Raw genomic sequence first — 21,665 nt, forward strand, 5'->3', positions numbered from 1 at the left:
ATCCTACCACCAGGAGGCAAACACAAGGTTAAGACTTTATTAAGCTTAATAAATAGCAAGCGAGCAAATCTGGCAGCAACGGCGAGAAGGGCGGCGGCAAGGTTTGGTTTTTGTTTGACGCACTCGTGAGAGCTGCGCGGCTCCACATGTCAAATGATGTCATTTTGGCAAGGCCAGAACTCCGCAATACTTACCTTCCGGATTTTCTTTACTGCACGGAAAATATGGCAGCCAAACTATTGCTTATGGAAGTTCGCCGGTACAAACACCTGATTCGGCTGAAAAAAGACTACCATGACCTAAATACTTTAAACAACACCTGCCGAGCACGCACACTGGGAGAAGATGAAGAGTCTGTTGAAAAAATAGTAATAAAAAAAAGCAAAAAAATTAAAAAGCTTGGAAGACGCTTAAGTTTGCTTCACAGCGCCCTCCCGTGATTTCAGCTTTCAATTCCACCATGAAAGCTTTTAGATGGAAATATTTCCCACATGTTTGCATGACAAAAGTCTCTGCTTTTTAATCACCCTAATGTATTACTTACCAGTGTGAAATGGTATTGATTGTCTCACCTGATTTTTAATCTATCTATATCTATATCTATATCGTGCAAGCTGTCAATTGAGACCCATTTTAAAAAGTCCGATTGGCAAAAAATTTGAAGAATTTCGGTTTGAAATAACTGAAAATGACATTTTGACAGCTAATTTATTAAAATTTGCTCGATAATAAATAACTTGGCTCTAAGTAGGCTTCATTTTTTATTGGTTTGTACTCAAGTACGTTATCTGTTTTGTCCTGTGTGTCAAGTAACTTTAATTATTCATTTAAGTTTATTATTATTATTATTTGTAAGTATCGAGCATTGAAGCCTTGTTTATATACTGCCTGTTTAAAAAAAAGGCCAATAAATAGACATGTTTGACCAAACGTGATGAATAATCGTGATTAATAATCGTGATTTCAATATGGACCAAAATAATTGTGATTATTTTGGACATAATCGTGCAGGCCTACTACAAGCATAGATAATCCAAATCCATCCAATCTTGGTAAGAGTCACAGGAAACTAAAATCATTTTGATGAGTCTTATTGTTGCTCTAAATTCAGTCTTCTTCTCACTGGATACTGCGTTGCATACCTCCTGTCCGCTTTGTCTCTGCTCCACCGTACCACGTCACAGAGTCCCTGGAAGGTCATCCTTCACTTCCGAGGGCAATACCAACTCGCAAGATTAAATAAAAAAAAAAATTAAATAAAAAAAAAAAAAAAAGTTTTTCTTAACTTCCCGAAACAAACCAAGCTCCATTTTTGTAAAGTTTGTGTGGATAACACTTCATTGCATGCCTCATTCATAATGAGTCAGCGCATACAGTATTCGTTTTAACCTTTGAGTCAATTATAGAATCGTGACTCAAACAGCAATACAGTGATCCGTCGCTACTTTGCGCTTTGATTTTCGCGCCTTCGGTCTTTTGCGGATTTTGTAGGGAAAGAGACAAAAAAAGCTAGACTGTATTGCGGTGACACACTGTGAGGGTTTCTTGCATGCCAGACAGACGAGGTAACTATGAATGCACTTTCCACGGCCCCTCCTCGGATGAGGAACTACTGCAATTCACATATTTACTCCATTTTTATCATGTTTGATCATGTACAAATTTGACCTTAATTCAACGCTAATATGACCGCAGCTGTGCGAGACTTCAGAGGAAATGGTTAACTGCTCACTTACTGTACAGTGTATAAGGTTTAATCATTTAAGATTTAAGTATATATGTGTACTGCTGTAATATTTGTCTTAAATAATATGTAAAGCATGAAGACTTTTCACTTAAAAAAAAAAACCCGATGGAACACTATATATGTGTACACACGTTAAAGCGCGAAGTAACAGGATGAAAGTGTTTGCTCTTTTTGTCTCTATGGCAATGGCGCAGAGAAGGAGAAGCAGCCATTTTTAGCTTCATCCAATCAATCCGCAAAAGAGAAGACAATCTTGTCCGTGTAGAGTGCTTTTTCTTTGTGAATTTGAATGTAGATCACGTTCTTTTTCCTGTTTGGTGCTTGGTGAACTGTGGAATTGATCATGGCGCATGGTGGCAGACCAGATTTTTCAAGTCCTGCATTTTGTTGGCGTGCGGTTCCAAATGAACAGGACAAATGAGCAGGTTGATGTTTCTTTATATGATTTTATACTTGTGTGTTAGCCATTTTTTTTTGGTTCAGGTTCCAAGGACTTTGAAGGGGGGAATGATGAAAAGTGATTTTTGAACTATGGATGAACTGGGAAGCCTACGCGACTAGTCTAGCCAATTCATTGATTACCTTTAGGTCATAGGTGTTGAACTCCAGTCCTCCAGGGCCGGTATCCTGCAGGTCCGGTTTTCTCTCCTCAACACAACTGATTCAAATGATTCGCTCATTAGTAAGCTCTGGGGGAACTTGAAAATGATCCTAATCCGGAATGTTTAGGAGAGAAAACCAAAAAAACCTGCAGGATACCGGCCCTCGAGGACTGGAGTTTGACCCCTGTGCTTTAGGTGTTTCCTCCTTCAAAGTAGATTTAAATAATTAAGGTGTGGTTACTTGTATATGCAAAACATAATTAATAAAACAATCAGCGTACATAGAAAGCCAAGAAAAGGGATTGTCAAGAACAACCACAATTGCTTGTTCTATGCAGGTTTAAGACACTTGTAATGGTTTATCTTCCATCTAACCATTTTCAACCACTTACGTATACTGTTAGAGATCTAATGGGTGAGCCAGAGACAATCGATCTAGGGAGAAGAAGTTCACTTTTCTAGGAGCTTTCTTTCATCCTTTCCTCACAGCTGTTTGCCTGCTTTGTGATCTTTTGCTTCCAGTTATGATCAGCATCTCAAAGACTCCAGCGCGCAAGATTTCCCCTACTTTAAATTCCATGAATTTATGGGCATGTGTTAATATATTCATTCTCATCGTTACATATCCTTAAATTAGTAGACACACTTTTTTTTCACCAGTATAGTGTGCCAGAATGTTTTTAAACTAGTATTAGTCGTTTTCATTTTTCAAGGCTCCACCATAATTTGACTAACCAAATAATGTCACATCTGCCCGTTTAGCAACTCTGACCACATTCCTTTTGATCAGCCTAATCATCACTTGATACAAATAATCACCCACTCCTGCTTACAAGCCTGCTGGTTCCTGCTTTCCTTTCACCAGACTGTCTTGCATGTTAAGTTTTCTTGCATCTCTTGGACAGACTTCCCGGCTTCCAACCCTGGTTGTCCTTGACCACCCGAACTCCTGCTATCCTGCTATCCTGCTAAGAAGACCTGCTCCGCCTGCCCGGCCACCATTATGCTTGCCCCTGATTTTTGCCTTCTCTGAGCACTTTCTCTCTGTTCCCCGGCTCCTAAGCCTTCTTTCGCAAGTCAGCCTCAGCTGCCTTCCCAGTGATGGGCAAATGAAGTTTATCGACACATTGGGCAAACTCTATGGATACTGTGTTGATCAATGAGGCTCCTGGTCGATCTTACTTGTATTGTAGTCATCTATGAACAATAAATTTACTTGTATGTTATTTTGCATTTTTCGATTTCAATCTAAGTTCAAGATATATTTGAAATCTAGTCAATCAATAATACAAATGCGTTAATGTGAAATATTTTTCCATGGGTGGGCACTTGGTCACCACTGACAGAATGTCCGTCAGTCCATCGCTGACGGACGTCCGTTTTGCCAACGGACTGATGAATTACGGGAATGCTAAAAGAAAAAAAAAATGAAAATTCAAAATGTTGGAATGTCATCATACGTATGTCCGTCTGCCTGCCCGCCACTTGTCAAATGTCGGCCTCTAAAGGTGGCGGAGGGCTGGGCAAAAATACATCGACGGACTGATGGACGGACAATTACAATTTTGTCTGGCTTGAAAAAATGAAGGCCCAACAATGACGGAAAGGGGACGGGGCTCTTACGAATGACGACGTAGGACCAGCAAAATAATGTAAGTTGCCCAAATACAAAAGTGAAATACCAACTGCTTACTATAATTACATATTTTCAATGCAAATCTTCACATGTAGCAAAATAGATGATGGCTTACAAAATATTTTATAATTGCCTCATCCAATGCATCAAATTACTGTATGTTATTTATGTTAAGTATGTTAAAAAGAAAGAAGTAAAAAATATAAATAAAATCCATTAATGAAACTTGTCGAATTCAGTTAAAAAGTAAACACCTCTACGGTGGAATGGAAATCAATGTTATGTGGTAAACATTTGTTTTTCATTAAAAAAAGAAAAAAAGACTCCAGCAGCTAGATCTGAGACATGGATCCAATACAAGTGGATGTATCCATTACGTGATTTTTCTTAAAGAGGTACAACAACAGTCCATGGGCTTTTTCGGTCAATAAGCACGACACGTGCGCCAATGCATCAGTATTGCCGGACCCCATCACTATGTTTTCCTGCCTTTTCACCTTGTCCACAAAAAGTGGTAGCTACATTAGGCACTATTTATGTGTTTCTAGTTATGTATTGTGATTCTATTCACATGTGTTCTGAAGTAAATGACATCAATAAAAGTCAAGGATATGATTTCCATGGCAACAAGACAGGAGTGTTGGTTAGTCGTGCGGTAATTTGAAAAAATGACCAGTACACATAAAGAATTACGTCCCCCACATTTTCAAACTTATAATATATTACTGTATTTGCTACATCAGAGTGAAAATCATTCAGGGGTTTCCATCAAATATAACTTTTTGCTGTTCAATTGCTCTGCTAATCATATCAAGTGCTATCACGTTTACATGCATCAGTAATGTGCGTCTTGCATTACTATGCAGTGCTAATATCTCAGCAGAGAAAGTCTCACTTCTACAAGAACCCTGAGTAGGACAAATGCAGCGGGAGGGGGGAAAAAATTAAACCACACATATAACTGTAAAAAAAATAGTTCTAATGACAGTGATATTGTTGGAGATTCTACTTACTGCAATTATTTTATTATTTGTATTATTCATGTGCACATTGGTGCCTTAAGATAAGAATTGAATTCATTCTGTGTCCATGCTCATAATATATTTGCTCTATGATGTCATAGGTGTCAAATTCCAGTCTTCGAAGGCCGGTATCCCACATGTTTTCAATGCTTCGCCATCAAACTAATCTCATTTAAATGATCATGATCATTTTGAAGCTCCTGCACACACAGCTTATTGATGAGCAAATCATTTGACTCAGGTGTTTTGTGGAGAGCAACCTGGAAAACAGAGGATACGGGCAACCGCCAACTATGCTCTATGGCATTTCCACTTGTGTACCTGCAATTCTCTATGTTTAATACTTAAGATTGACAGTAAACATCAACAGGGAGTGGCCATTTTACATTGCTTCTTGTTTAAGGAATTATGCCAAAACTGCTGCTTGTTGTGAAGTCAACTGAGAGGAATTCAGTTCATCGTTAATTCAAGCATTGCAGTTGTCAAAAGATTTGTATTGTTACTAGGCAATACCAACCTTAAGTGTGTCCATTTCCGACATTGACTTGCACAAATACACATCAGTCTCAATAGTCTAGAAGGATTCATGAGCATTTTACCACCTTGAGCCATTCTCTGTGACCCTCAATCCCATAAAGTTGTAGTGCATCTTGTTAAATAGCATCCAGCCGCTACACTGTTTACTCACTGGACTGAGAGTAAAGGGCACTTATTCCAAGTAAAGTCTTATCAGCTGACTGGCTCTTCTTAACAGGCTTTTGGTCAGACCAGAAAGGGGAAAACGACTCTGTATGACATGTATTATTGAACAGAAATCCTTGAAATAGCATTCAAATAGCAAAGTGGGTGTTTGGACTACACTGCCTACAAGCACTACAGGTGAGGCACACAAGATCAACCCTTCAAAAAAGCAAACAGATGTTATCAAACAACCAGCTACTGTCTCCTTGGCAAATGTGTTATTGTGTTACCCCATTGGATTTGCGAATATCTCCTTTGGATTCATGGATCTCATCCTTTGCATTCGTGGATTGGATATGCAAGTTAAGATGACGTCACACCAAGCTACCAGGCAAAGTCGTTCGATCTGTGAGCCATCCGCGTCGCATAAGGCAGAAAAAATGAATTGAATGCAAAGTGAACGCCAAACAGAAGCTTTCAATAGTTCATCAGGCTTCAGTCTTAAAGATAATATATGCGCATTTTTAGTAATGCTCAAATGATGCTTTTGTGGACCATTTGTGGCCATTTAGAGACAATTTTTGCGAAAAAAAAAGAGTCTGCTGGCACAAACAAGCACTGCAGTTGATTTGGAAACATCATTTTCTTTGAATTGCACACACAAATGCTGAAGTGGAATCCTAATATGAAATAAAGATTACGTAATTACAAATAAAGATTTTTACATTATACCCACCCACCTGTGGTCCCTTCTGGAGGTTTCTGATTTTCCCCAAATTGGGGTTTTTGAGTTTTTCCTTCCCCTTCTGGGAGCTTTGACAGGGGATGCTGTTGTGTACCTTACATTGAAAAGATGTCTCTGTATGACCTCTTTTCATTCTGTGAAGCCCTTTGAGACTTCGGTGATTTAGGGCTATATAAATAAAATTTGATTGATTGATTGATTGACTTATTGTTATGGCTAGGTAGCAATTAATGTCTTAAAAAAAACATTGTGATGGACCCATTTATAATTAAATGAATGATTTTTCAAACAAGTTTTGGAGATTTTGAGTCACAGCTTGCACATTACGGTCAGTCCAATTTCCTGAAATAATTTATGAATAAATTGGTCATTGGGTTAGTTGGTTTATCAATAAGACGTATGCGTGTGTGACCAATGGCGGTGTGGATGACTCGCAGCTCAACTGACTTTGCCTGGTAGGTTTGCATGACATCTTAATTTGCATATTCAAATCCACGACCGCAAAGGATCAGATCCACGAATCCAAAGGAGAGATTTGCAAAGATGTGAAGTCATGTCTCGCGAGAGGCTTACTCATACGAATGGCGAAACACGCATACGTCTATTTGAAAATGATCTTCCCCATAGCGGCCAAGCTTTCTGAGAATTTACTATGCATACCTCAAAGTTAGCATAATGGTAACACTGCCCGTCCCACTTATTTTAAATGCAGCACGGGACCCCAAATAGTAAAAATTTAAAAAATCTATTTCCCCTTTTCTGGTTATCTGAACAACAGTGTCATTGTTGTTCACCACTTTGGAAATTGGCAGTACATGTATCTATCAACTTTATGATTGACTAGGCACATAAAAGCAGCCAACATGTTTTTCACTGTTAAAATGAGCTGAATTTTTCTGATGCAGTATATTTCAACACGAATTAATCCAAGCACCACTGTTAGTCGTACAATATGGTGTGCGCACATTTGTAGCTCTACCTCTGGGAGCAGGTGGTGTACACAAGCCCTAATTCACCCACTGATGAAAATGAAGACAGACTTAAATGTTGATGTACTATAGGCCCCATGTTGCAGGATCTGCATTAAATAGTGCTGAATGATTAGTAAGAACATCATACTCTACTCATGTCACTCCTCTTTCTGTGTATGCAGAATTCCGTTTTTTTTTTTTTGCAACTGCCCACTTAAATGAAATGACTTTTGGCCCAACATAATGTGCGTTCACTGAGCAAGTGCGCTATACTGGTCTGGTAGGTAATTAAGGAATGACTCAGATGTAGCTGAGTGAGTGAGTGAGTGAGTGAGTGAGTGAGTGAGTGAGTGAGTGAGTGAGTGAGTGAGTGAGTGAGTGAGTGAGTGAGTGAGTGAGTGAGTGAGTGAGTGAGTGAGTGAGGCAGGCAACAATCTTCAATGGATTCATTGCAAAGGTGTGATACATTCAATTAGCATTACAGTACTTATTTTCTAGTACAGGTTGCTCAAAGCATCGACTGCTGAGGTAGTGTTAGTCCTCCACTATAAGAAAAAACAGAGCATCAGTTGCTTGGTTGACAAATCAGGCAGCCAGTTAATGACATTTTTGTCACGCACATGTGCAAAGAAAGGACCTGAGCTAATTACATTCGCAGTAAGCTATCAAGTCATAACTATCAAGTTAGTCAGTGAGCAAATTACCCGCAATGTTTCTTGTGGAAAAAAAAAAAAGAAACAGATATTTTTCAAACAACAGTCTTCAAAAGTGAAAGCCTCATCCTGGTTCTGTCAAATCAACATTCCAGCTGGGAGTAATGGTCAAAGACGCATTCGTTGAAGCACTTGATGTATTGGGGAACTTTCAAAATAGGTGGAAATGTTAGCCTCAATCAAAGCTCTCCAACTGTCAAGAAGTACAGTTGCATGGTGCCGTGAAGTCATGGCTGAGGATCGAACCCAGAAATTATGGACATGGTGTTTCTGACTGCAGTTGGACGAATCTATTGACATGAGTGTCGCAGTAGAGGTGTGCATTTTCATCCATAATATTAATGTTTACTAAACAGTGATAGTGATAGCTTTGCAAAGGAGGAGCTCTTAATTCATTCTATTGATGCTATACTTCTAATTTATTATTACGCCAACCCCCACGCTCAACCGCCTGAGGCTTGCAGCTGAAAAAATAGATCTTGAGGCAAAAGGTTAGGAATCCCAGGCCTACAACTGACACAACCACATTTAATTGCAGTCATCCAATTTGATTTTTTACGTACCTTCTCTGATTTAGATTTGAGACATCTGCAACTGTGACAGCCATATGAATACATGCAATATATACATCATTGTTGTCATGAATGACTGGTCAATAAACCCCCTAGTCACACTCTCTCAGGAAGTTTCATGTAATTTTTAATTTTCTGTCGGATCCATTATGAGAGACTGGGCCACATAAAAAATTAATTTAGGCTCCTCTGTAAAGACCAATTAATTAATTATTTGCAGAAATTCTACCCGAAAAAAAACAAAAAACTATTATAACTATTATACAGATTGGTGATTCCAATAATCCCTGTCCATGTCCAACCTACCATAATACTTTTTTTTTCCACCTTACCAATATTGCAATATTGAGTACTGCTGCTGCCAATACAAGGAATCATAGTGACAAAGCCATAGACTGGGCACCTGTCTTGAAAGCTCTCATTACTGGTCCAGCTGTACCACAGCCCACTTGGATTACATATTGTCCACTCAGTGAGTAACTTGACTAGGGTTCCAAAAGGAGTACGCAGTGTAATACTTGCTCTTAAAATGACCTGCATTCCAAATCTATAACTTCTGGTCTTGAATGTTGCATAATATACATCAGTAAATCATTTGGAGAGAAACAAAGACAACATGCACATCAACTGTACTGCAGATCCAGATAGCCATTTGCCCATTTTGAATCTCCTATTATGTTCAGTGTTATGGGTAGCCTGTAAGCCGAAAGTTAGTTTGGGCAGACTTTAGTCAGCTACGTGAGAATGACAAGCGGTACAGAAAATGGACGGATGTTGACCATGTCTTGTTAATCTCAATACTTTTGCTGTACTTACTTTCCCTGCCTTGCTTTAGTTAAAGAGTTGATGGCCACCATCAAGATAATAGCTCTTAATAGAACCACTTTCCACCTGCAATCTGTCATGCACACCCACACATACACTGCATGGAGCTTAAGAAGATGATTGCGGCATTCTGCACTGGATTCTCATCTTGAGACCAAGAGAGTCAAACGCACAAGTTGGCAGAGGTCAAATTGGATTCAGACGTTCTGCCCACATTGCAGATCTGTGTCATCAAACCACAGCCAAAGACATGGAGGTGTGTCTTTGACGCGTGGGAGAAAGCAGGAGCATATGAGCGCTATTCCATTCATGGCCCTTGATAGCAGGTGGAACACTAGTGTTAGCAAGTAAAGACTGCAAAACGGAGTTGACAGGCAGAAGGAAAGAGAAAAAAAATGTTTGCTTCTAAGAACCATCAAGTATCAAACAAGTCGGCATGTATTCATGAATCCTGTCAAGTTGGACACAATGAGAAGCTTCCTGACTAAATTCTCCTCTCTTTATGGATAAAAACAATATCATGTCAAACACAGTGTGTCAAAAAATGTGCATGCCTTGCATTCCTCTTTATTTTATCCACTAAATAAAAGTACACTTTGCAAATTGATCACGCTATACGTTGGTAAGGCTTTTATTGCTCTGTATAGCTTTTCCACACAACAAGGAGCTCCTGACCTTTGTTTAAAGACTATAGAAAATTAAAAAAAACAAGAGAAATGCCATTGTTTTTCTCTTCTTGCTTAGTACTGCAACTGCGGGGGTCCATGAAATAATTTGGGTTATTAATAATTTACAGTGATCCCTTGCTACTTCACGTTTTGATTTTCACGCTCCCGGTCTTTTTGGGGGAAAAAAATGTTATATTGCGAGAGACATGCTGTGACGGTTGCCTACATGCCAGATCAGGTGGATTATCTTTAAATGCATTTGACATGGGCACTCCTCGTATGTCCAACTACTGCAGCACACATATTTACTTAAATCGTAGATTATTAAACCTTATACAGTGACTGGACTGCGATGCGTTCCTTTGCCATGTCTTGGCTGTAGTAGTCGGGTGAGCCATGGGCAGCCAAGAGCGATTGAAAAAGGGAAGAAAGGTTTGGGATCCTCTTGCCTTGTGTAATAAATTTAAATTTTAAGTTAAATCTGTGACTTTAAATCAGGTGTGGTCTTGTTCGCGGGGTTTACTTACCACTATATATATATATATATATATATATATATATATATATATATATATATATATATATATATATATATATATATATATATATATATATATATATATATATATATATATATATATGTGTGTGTTGATTTCACTTTATTCTGTATTAAATTGTCAAAGTAGTCATGACTCTTCAATAAAGCTGCAAGAAGCAACATGTTACACATTTTATGTTACCATAATGCATATGGGCTGCTTGTCCCACAAATATAGGTATTTTACAAGCATGAATAGTCTAGCCATTACAAAGTTCCCAACTTTGCTTTGTGTCAAACAAGGTGTTAGATAAAAACAGTGTGACCTTGCCAAATATTTAGCACATACTTACTGTATCTCTACTTCCTTGTAAAGTAAGCTGAAAGCTGATTTTTCACTTATAACACATTAATTTTGTCCTTTCCTTGGTAAAAAATATCTAATCTTTCTCTCTCTTTCTCTCTCTCTCTTTCTCTCTCTCTCTCTCTCTCTCTCTCTCTCTCTCTCTCTCCATATATATATATATATATATATATATATATATATATATATATATATATATATATATATATATATATATATATATATTAAGCAAAACAGTCTGACGGCTCTGCACTCGTGAATATCATTTCTTGATTCATTCATTCTTTTAAAAAGAGCTCTTAAAAATGCAAATCAATGTTAAACTCATTTTAAGTGCTTACAACTTTTCTCTGAAAGTTAATTTTGCATTTGCAGGGGATCATTAGTTCCACATACACACCTGTATTTCATTCCAGTGTGTTTCCCGGTGGACTCCTTGAGTGAGATGTGTCGTGGAGTGAAGGAGCCAAAACTGCGAGCAATGATGGCCACCGTTCGGAACTTGGCCCTGGCTTGGTTAACCACGTTGGGGCTGGTGGCGCTCTGCTTGCTGTGATCCCCATTGCCCCTTTTCAGGTTGTGGTCCGTGCAGGCGATGGACACCTGCATGACTGATGTTCTGGCAAGAAAGGGGGTCGTGGGTCAGCAGGAAAAAGTACCGATGGGTTAGCTCAAACTCCTTTTATTTCCGTCTTCTTTTGGAGAATGTCTGTCCAGGCTTAAGTTTTGCAGGCGACAGATGGAATCTTGGATTGCTGCAACGCCATGTGCGTCACTTTGCTCTACGAAGCAATATCAAGCTTTTGCTTCTTTCTAATGTTCTCCTATCAAGTCTTTCTTTGTAGGAAGAAAAGAAATAAAAAGGTCAGCCATCAAAAGCCTTGAAGATTCTGCATTTCCGTGTTGCTTATCTGCAAGTTCTCTCCTCGCCGGACTTTTTCTTCTTCAGTGTGATGCTTCTAATGTTGCTTCCAGCTGCAGAATGATAATCAGAGAAGCTGGAGGGAGCGATGGAAGCAGGAGAGAGGGAGAGATGCTGCGCTCGCGCTGCTCTCACTGTGGAGAGCGGTGGCGTGTGAGTAGACGAGGAGGAGGAGAGAGGGTCAGAGTGAAAGAACAAAACACGACGGGGGTGGGGGAGTCACACTGAGGTCCTGCAAGGGTGCACAGTTACATAGGTGCCATCAGTACTTTCCCAACTCACTTCAAGTTCTTCTAGTTCAGGATTTTGAAACGGTGTCCTCTTTGTCACTATCCAATGTCTATTACCTGCAGGATGTTGCACTTTCAGCGCTTCCTGGGGTCCTTTTTTTCCTCGGCAGGTTTGTGTAACAGCTGTACCTCCGACTCCTCTGTTTCTTTTTTTGCTCCCATTTCACCTGTCTCACTCATGAGAGTTAGAGACGTTCCTCAGCTGTCCCCCAGCTTTGAACAATCACCCACATTTTTTCCATACTATTTCTGTGTTGATTTGTCCAAATTCTTATAATTTCCCTCATTTATGGCTCTAGTAGTCACTCTGAGCAACCTGCACTTGGCTGCATTTTTTTGTGCTGCTTTCTCTGCTGTTGCTGTTGCTGTCTGATGTTTTCTAAGTACAAAGACCAATGTGGGCACTATCTTGTGGAGTGAAAGTAAATGTACAAAATAATCCCCTGCTAGGAAATGAGGAAAAAAAACATTCAAATGTTGCACAACCCAAGATTTGATTAGAATAGGCACTGTAACGCGTGCAAAAGAAACTACATATTTGTTAACATCGGAACATTTTTTTTTCTCCTGATCCCCTCACACACGCTCTACATCTAACTCCCACAGGCAGCCACAAATCAAAGTGAACTGGCGAGAGCCGGATGTTTGAAGGGGAGGGGTGTGTGTGTGTGTGTGTGTGTGTGGGGGGGGGGGGGGGGGGGGGGGGGTGTAGTTTTCAGAATGTGAATATAGAAAATGACTTAAAGCAACTAGCAAATCAGGCTGAGGAGCATCACAACTACAGTATTTTTACACATTCCTCACTGCAGTATATACTGTACAGCATGCTATTTTTAGATGAATAATATAATATAATATAATATAATATAATATAATATAATATAATATAATATAATATAATATAATATAATATAATATAATATAATATAATATAAATACATTGTGGATTAACCCCATGTACATCAAATGGATAAAATCTATCCCTATTTGATATGACTTTATAACCATCCGCATTTATTATTGAGAATGTTTTATTCTTTAATCTGCTTCGATTATGCTATCCTCTTCCTCCAGATGAGACAAAGAAAAGTGCTGAGTGTGGCCTGTGGAATGCGCTGGAGTATGTGGAATGCATTTACACAGAGCTAGCAAAGCAAAACAGCAACACATTGAGGTCAGGCTGGTTTATAACACTGAAAAACTGGCACACATGGCTCACTCCACAGTATAATAATGCCACTTTCTGCGAACGTGAAAATTACACCATACTGGTGTACTCATTACCCTCTTATTTTAATAAACAGAAGACATTCAATTAATTCATGTATCTATGTTATTTCACATCAACCCTTCTAGTCATACTTAATAATCGGTCAGTACATTGCCTAAATAGTGAGTATGATTGCTATATCGTCCAACAGCAAAATTGAACAACTGAAATAAGCAAAAAGTTGTGCAAAAGGAGGCAGAATAAATCTTCACAGCACAAAACAAGCATTCTTTCATGCATTCTATCACGAGCCTTGCAACTTTCTCAGACTTTGTGGTAAAGGTGACTTGTCTTATCAATTAAATATGTGACTTTCTCTGACAAAAAGGTCTGCGTGTTGGCAGAGAGAGAGCAAGAGGGAGCGATTCAGTCGAGACCTTAAGGAGGTTGTTTTTTTTTTTTTTTTTAAGAAATCCAAAATTGACATCTTTGACCATTTTATGTAGCTACTTCCCGATTCTTGCTGGTGCCTTTCCCAGCTGGCTTCGGGCACTACGTGGGGGACACCCTGAACTGGTTGCCAGCCAAATGCAAGGCACACACAGAGACCAACAACCATTCACACACCCAGTCACACCTAAGAATAATTTAGAACGTCCAATACACCTGTCATGCATGTTTTTGGAGTGTGGGAGGAATCCAGAATGCCCGGAGAGATTCGTGATGAACATTCCAATACAGTTTCATCCTTCGAATATGACCTTAACCCGTCTGCAATTGTCTATTATTAGTGGGACAGGAATCTTGAGTAGCTGGAATGTATGCATATGCTTTCTGGTGTCACACATTACTTAGGTCTCTTTTCTCCCAGATCATTTGTAACCATGAAGCATGATGTCCGAGACACCATTTGGCATGGATGTCAAAGTCATAAGTATTTTACAGTGATGGGTCTTGGCCTTGGGAAGCTATGAGGCTATGATGCCATGTGTCTGTAGTGAGCATCATTCCAATTTTTTTTCCATCTACCAACTCAGCATGTAAGTCAAACAGAACAGTGAGCCTGTGAAGAATTGTAAATTGTACAATAACTCTTCACTGAACTGCATAATTGGGTTTAAAAGACTGGAAACTTGGTTCACTTCATATCAGCACGCAAAGAAGTTAATAAATACTTGAGGTAGAGAAAGCAAAGCAATTAAACTAAAGTGCAGATATTGTGCGCTACACTTGAGAGGGGAAAAAAGCTGGGAGCAAAAATGTACACCGCAGCATGAAATTGAAGTTTTTCATTTGCAGTGGTTGGCCAGTGACCTGTGCTATAGGGGGGGGGGGGGGGGGGGGGCTCTAAAAGTACTGCACTATCAACAGTAACAGTAACCATTAAGAGTAAACGACATGGCTCCCTATCTGAAATAATTAACATCCCTATTGTGGATTTCAATATTTGCACAACTTTTCTGCAAGGTAAAAACTTGTGTCATTTGTAACTAAATACCTTACATAATGGTTCTTTTCTTGGACCATGTACCTAATGAGGACGTACTCCCACGCTACAGCTTAAGAGTCTTCAGATATGGACACTTGACACTGAAGAGTGGCAACAACCACAGGAAGGCATCGTCTCAGTAATAGCATTGCTATGGAAACATCGTGTGTGTGCGTATGTGTGTGTCTATATGCAGCGACAGTTCTTTTTAACAGAGCAGAAAATTCATTTCAAATAAAAACCACACACTGGCAAATGCATTTTTTGCAAGATGACAGAAACTCCACTTGACTTTAATCGTTTTTTTAAGAACACGTTTAAATCTTCCATCCTATTTTCTGCTCAAACAATTTTATTGATGTCATGTATTGCTGTATGCATGTATGCACTGCATGTATGCTAGCACATACATGCACACGCGCCTTGAGCTGCTAGTGTAAGGGGTAAAATACATGCATTTGACAATGAAACACAAAAACTGAAGAGTGAGATTACTGTCGTGTTCCTGGTTTGAGATTTGGATTTCAGTTTTGTCATGTATTCCTGTCCTTCTTGTCAGTGTCTTGGTTAGTTTGATTGCGTCCTTCTGTGTTTATTCGCCTGATCCCTTATGTCAGGAGTTCTCAAACTTTTTGGAGTCAGGTCCCCTTTTAGAAAGCAAATTTTCCAAGGCAAATGTTTGCAGAAACAAAACAAACAAAAAATAATTTAAGACAGACATAAGTGCTCTTTTTATTCACCTTACAGGATCAATTTTACAACAAGTACTGTATATTTGTTAATTTTCAGCTATACTGAGGTTTTAGAAAATAAAGATTGCAAATTCATACCTTCTCATAACAAACTGGGTGAATTTCCCCCAAACAGGTTGCTGGCAATTATTTAGTCAAAAACAGCATTGTTGTTGTTGTTCCTCATTGCCTTCTTAGTTGTCTGGTTTAAGTTAGGTTTATTAAGCTTTTATTAGATTTATTAAGTTCTCTTCTTTCTTACAGTTATTGTCTGTTATTGCTTTTTTTCACAGAAAAAAAGTTGGGAGAGTGACTCAAATTTACAGTATGTTTAACAACCTAAACATTTTAAAAAGGATTATAATTTTATGCTGCATGGCAGACTCATATCAGAGATTAGGGAAGGACAAAATATGCTTCCAGTAATGAAGGTAGTTTAAATGAATGAGCTGGATATGTTGTATATGGATTTCAATCATGAGACAGTAGAAATTAAAACTCCTGACAAGATAATGAAAGGCTGAAAAGTGCGTTTGAAGGAGAGTCCTCACATCAGTTAGTGGCGCTTGACATTAGCTCTGTTAATTATCACCCGGGGGTCTGCCTGGAAATGAAGATGAAGGCACTTGGATGCACCTGATATTAAACTCTTGATGATGGTTTGTACCGTGGCTGCACACAACAAAGCAATCACCATCATCGACAGAAATGCTCAGTGACACAATATATTCTACCTATCGCTTGGCTGACTTGCACGGTCCGCGGGAGAGATGAAATCTATGACACTAAACTGTAAGTGGAAGAGATAAAGGTTAAAATATCAAACGTATAATTAGACACCAAAATGTGCCATATTTATTTTCTAGAGTAGCTTCAGTTTGTCTCTTCTTTATTAAGATGTTCAAGCACACAAAACTGACCAGCATTTTACATCACACTGGATAAGAGTTGAACGCAGCCTGCACCCAAAATAGGGAACCGTTATGCCGTCAGTGCCCTGCCACACAAACATGATATAATTAAGTAGGAGTTGTAAACAAAACACACACACTGTGAAAAAAAGTTACAGAAATTATTTTTTTCTATTATGTCCTTGAAACAGCTGTTACCTCTAAATTATACTAAACATATACAAGGAAAAAGAAAGAGTTTGCTCAAAAGTTAATTTACTTTTGTTGCAGATAATATATTTATTATGTGTTTTAGTTAAAACAGTCAAATAGTGGGGCGGGGCCACCTGGGAGGGCGCGGTGATGCCAAGGGGAACGCGGATGACCCCTGGGAAAAGGCTCTAATTTTGTCATCTGAACTATAATTGCAATAAAATAAGAGTGTTCATCATTTGTTTTTGTTTGTTTTTTTTTTGTTTCAGGCACGTTGATGCACTTGGTTATTTTTTTCTGTTTTAGACGAAGCTATAACCCGTATAAATGCTGTGAAAAATAAATTAACAGTTGTCGAAAGTTGATTTATATTGTTTTGTTTTGTTTTAATCAATGTTAAAAAGGATAAAGGTTTAGGTATGCTTTTAGAATTTGTATAGATAATAACTTATTTATAGTCAGCGCATTGAGTGGATGCGGGGCTCTCTTTCCCAGGGTGGCTCGGGCAAAATATAATTTAGAATCACTGAGCTAAAACAACCAGGGGTCAGATTGATCCCAAAGAATACTGTATGTGACGACAATGCATACAAAGTATACACAAAAGATTGAAAAATCTATTGTCATATTCATTTTGTGATACTGTCAATCACTCAGTTAAAATTGAGAAAACATTGATGTGGGTCAAATTGAAGAATCTGATATTAGGAAGGTTACAGTGAGCGGTTTGTGCCTCTGTTTGAAATACTGAGAGAAGATGCCAGACTATCACAGAAGCCTAGATATATCTTATAATATTGTTAAAAACAATTTTGTCACAAATTACAATTCACAGTGCTGTTGCAAAGCATTTTGTTGTAAGATTCAGAAGCAAGGTTAAACCACTGCAGTGTGAGAATAATGTATGATCTCTAAAAAGGGCCGTAAAATACCAGGAGTTTGCATGGAGCTACCTTGCTGATTCAGAGAAGACCAATGAGAAGAACCCAAAAAATTGTGACATCGTAAGGTTTTAAAATATTCTGTATCGTCAAGGAAATCTTTTTCAAGTTATCTACGTAAGTTTTCTGACATTTTATTTTGCTTTGGAAGACCGTGGTGAGCATTTCCCAAATTGCTGCATCAACACTGCATTACTGCACCAAAAAGGAAAGGGCATGCTATAATGTACTATGTCGTATCTATACAGGTCAGTGGAGGTGATACTCCGCACTGTCCCACTCTCTTCTTGAAATAAGCCTACAGGGAAAACAATGGAGCTGTTGCTTGTAAGTTATGAGAGCACACCCAAACAGTCCAATTCAGTCACACACACACACACACACACACACACACACACACACACACACACACACACACACACACGCACACATATATGCAAGCACACGCACACACAAAGGCATAAACTCGGTTTTACTGCAGTCTGAAAAGCCACAGAACAAAAGTGCTGACTTTAAATTTTGCATCCGTGTGTGGCTAGACCCATTCAAAGTAATGTATGATCATATAAGTAATTGAAAGTCCAAAGGGTGAGGATACAAGGAACAACAAAGAAACAGGCAGAGCAGAATTAAAAGATGACTTAAAAATAAAACTTCACTACAGGAAAAACAAAAGTCACCGCAAGGAGCACAAATTGGTTCAATAGATCCAAAATCATAACGATATAACTTTTATTTGATCCTACGTAGAGTCTAGATGGGTATTGCAATTATTTCTCTTGAACCATGTCCTGAAAGATCTTACGTCAGTCCACAGTGGGTCACACTCCAGAGGGACCCGTTAAATATTTCACTTCCAAGCAATTTCTCCTCTCCCAGCAAACACACCAAGCAGACGACCCATTCGGCGCGTCATCGCGAGTTGACATTAGATGATTGGCGATCAATAGGAACACTGACAAAGCAGCGCGTGAAAAAAATCAGCACGATCCCGTATACACAGATGGCTGTGAGAGTACAGAGGGAAATTGTGGGCATCGGTGCTTGTATTTGTCGCAGTGATAATTTTAGATCCACCTTTAGAATGAATCATGGGAAGTGAAAGTGTCCACAAGAACTACCGTCTCCACACCACACGCACACCTGCTCACGCACACACACGCACACACCGGCATCAGAGCAAGCATCTCGCAGCACCACGGCTCCCCCTAACGGAAAGTCTCGAAACCAGCAGCCATTTGAGTATGCGGCTTCTGTGTAACGTTAATGTGTACAGTAGAGCAGCCCACTGAGTACACCCACGTACTCCTTCATTTCCCCCATCAGAGATTCCTGGTGGCACTGCCCTTATCAAATTGATCTCACGTGCACTTATTGGCAGAGAACCGTAGGGGCACTTTACCGAAATCTGCAGGATATGTAATGAAAATAATCATTCATTACAGATACAGTGTCACCTTCACCATGAGATGACCGACGCTGAACGATTCTGCCTTTTCAGTAACAGTTACATCAATTAGTAATTATCTTTTATAGATCCGGGAAGTGAGAGCAAGTGGTACATCAATTTCATCTATTCACTGAATTTCTTACCGTGCTGTTCTCGTTCGGGTCAAAGGTAAGCTGCAGCCTATCCTACCTAACTTTAGATCAGAAGGCACATTCAAACTAACGTTCATTCCTCAGGGCACTTAAGAGCCTTCAGTTAACCTACAATATATGCTGTGGTTATGTGGGAGGATGTCAGAGCAAGCACAGAAAATCCAAGCAAATACTGAAATGAAAACTCCAAGCAGCAGAGGCAAATCTGGAACCACGGGAATGTTAAACTGATTTGAGGTGGTCTTGTATGGAGAACTGAAAGTGCCAAAATTTAATTAATAAATGTACCATGAAATAATTCAATACATTTGTCAATAATCAATTAAATGCTTCATTAATTGATTAAATGGCTTCAATAATTAAATCAATGTTAAATAATTGATTAATTGTGGAATTAAATACACCAATGTTTAATTAAATGTGTCCTTAATTAATTAAATGACTTATTATTAGAGTTAAAAAAAAATACCTACTTAACCTTTATCCATGACAACCAAGCCTGAGCTGAACAATATTTTGTTGGGGTTGTTTTTGTTTGTTTGTTTGTTTGTTTGCTCCGAGATATGATGTGTCTTGAAGCACACTTACATAAATGTGGTCCTCTGCTAGCAGACAAAATCGGTGCGTTTGATTTGGGTTAGGTTGAATTTGCAGTCATCCTTTATAGGGCTGGGGGATAGTATCGATATATCAATATATTGCAAAACGAAGTGACGTCGTTCATTATATCGCCTTAATGACGTGATTGTTGGCAGAGGAGGAGGGCACCCAGCAGAAAAGGAAAACTTTACGATACGAAGATATCAAGTGTTCAAGTCATCCGTACTAGGCGCCTGTATGCGTTCCCAAGAAGTGCAATAATATCCAAGCAGCCATATTACCGAGTAGTAGAATCTGATCTTGTGTTTAGTTCAAATGAGAATTTTGTGATTTCAAGTTTTGTTTTTTTTCATTTTGTTCTGTTTCTTTTATATGAGAAATAATTTTTGTAATATGAAGGGAAAAAACCTGTACAGAAGGGAGTGTATCTCGAGATTTCACCGTATTCGATAAATTATGAAAATAGATGTCGCCTTGGTTTTTGAGATTTTTTTCACCTACGCGAGTGATGTCACAGATCTGTTTTGTTGTAAATGGCTTACAAACCTCGAGCGTGCCGTGTTATTCCTGTTGCTTGTTTGTTGTTGCTCGATTTCGACATTTGTGTGACTGAGTTGTCAGAATGAGTGGCACTTGTAAATAAAATAAAATAAAGAAAGAGGAAAAATGGCAGGAAAATAAGAGTACAAAGCAGTACAACAAGAGGCACGTGTGACCAAGTGCTACCTTTGTATTCCGGCCACATCAGTGCCATGTGAAAGAGTCTTCCCAACTGCTGGGGACATATCAGTCAAGGACATTCTCCTTTTTTTTTTAAGTTTGTGTCAATGATGTGTTGCTTCTGAAAAAGAATCAATACAAATTGTCCATTCTAATAATGGCTCTCTTTTTTTCAGTCATCGTTAATATAATATATGCCATAGATTGATTTTATTTTTTTTTTACAAACATTGCCCAAAATATCGCAATACGCCTCTGCTGTATCGCAAAACACTTTTAAGACAAAATAACTAACACTAATCCTTTATTAGACAAGTATGTAAAGAGCCCATGAATGTAGCACAACGTATTGCTAACAAACAAGCTAGTCAAGAAGCAATAGCTAATTACGCTCTTGCTAGGTGGTGAGACAAACTGCAGCATAGTAAACGGCAACATACACACTATGTAATAGTTTTGGGTACCAAACGAACCCATCAAACCATACCTGATGGACATATGAAGCTTTTGGAGGATGCAGCCTTAAATAACGCGATGGTCACTGTGCACACACAGATGGTTCACTGTTAATGTGAGAGTGACACTGAGGTGAACATTGAGGAAGACTGTTTTGAATTTAAAAAAAATAAATAAAAAGGTGCATATCAAACTCTGTCCTAGAACTCATAAGAGTAAAAAAATAAGTGCACCCCTGGTGATAATTAAGTGTTCATGCCATGTTGAACTTTGACATGTTGTCAACATTTCGGTGAAATTTAAGCTCCCTTGTGGCTTTCAATGCTTTCCCTTTGATGTGAATTGCTTTTGATGTACAGACCAAAGGATTGGACAAACTACTGCACTAGGGTTGAATTGATTAACTGACAAACTATAAATTTGAAGGCATTGCTGATGCTTATTAGATGACACAACTTGGTTGAACATGGCCCTATGATCAAAGTATTTGCAGTCTTTTCTAGAGGTACCATCATTT

At 38.7% G+C, this 21,665-nt stretch overlaps 1 protein-coding gene across 2 annotated transcripts in view; it reads right to left on the reverse strand.

Annotated features, from left to right (window-relative positions):
- The window catches only part of kcnab1a (potassium voltage-gated channel subfamily A regulatory beta subunit 1a), an 81,966-nt gene that overhangs the window by 51,119 nt on the left and 9,182 nt on the right, over positions 1-21,665 (reverse strand). The window contains exon 1 of one of the 2 annotated variants that reach the window (XM_088427065.1): positions 11,485-12,136. The exons of the other annotated variant lie outside the window; for it this stretch is intronic. Within the exon in view, the coding sequence (XP_088283191.1) occupies positions 11,485-11,693 (209 nt within the window). The 5' untranslated portion in view covers positions 11,694-12,136. Of the gene's footprint in view, positions 1-11,484; positions 12,137-21,665 lie in introns of those variants that run through there. 2 annotated transcript variants of the gene reach the window in all.

This window comes from Hippichthys cyanospilos, chromosome 11 (genome assembly GCF_059441005.1).
Source record: "Hippichthys cyanospilos isolate Australia breed blue-spotted pipefish chromosome 11, RoL_Hcya_1.0, whole genome shotgun sequence".
Lineage (NCBI taxonomy): Eukaryota > Metazoa > Chordata > Actinopteri > Syngnathiformes > Syngnathidae > Hippichthys > Hippichthys cyanospilos.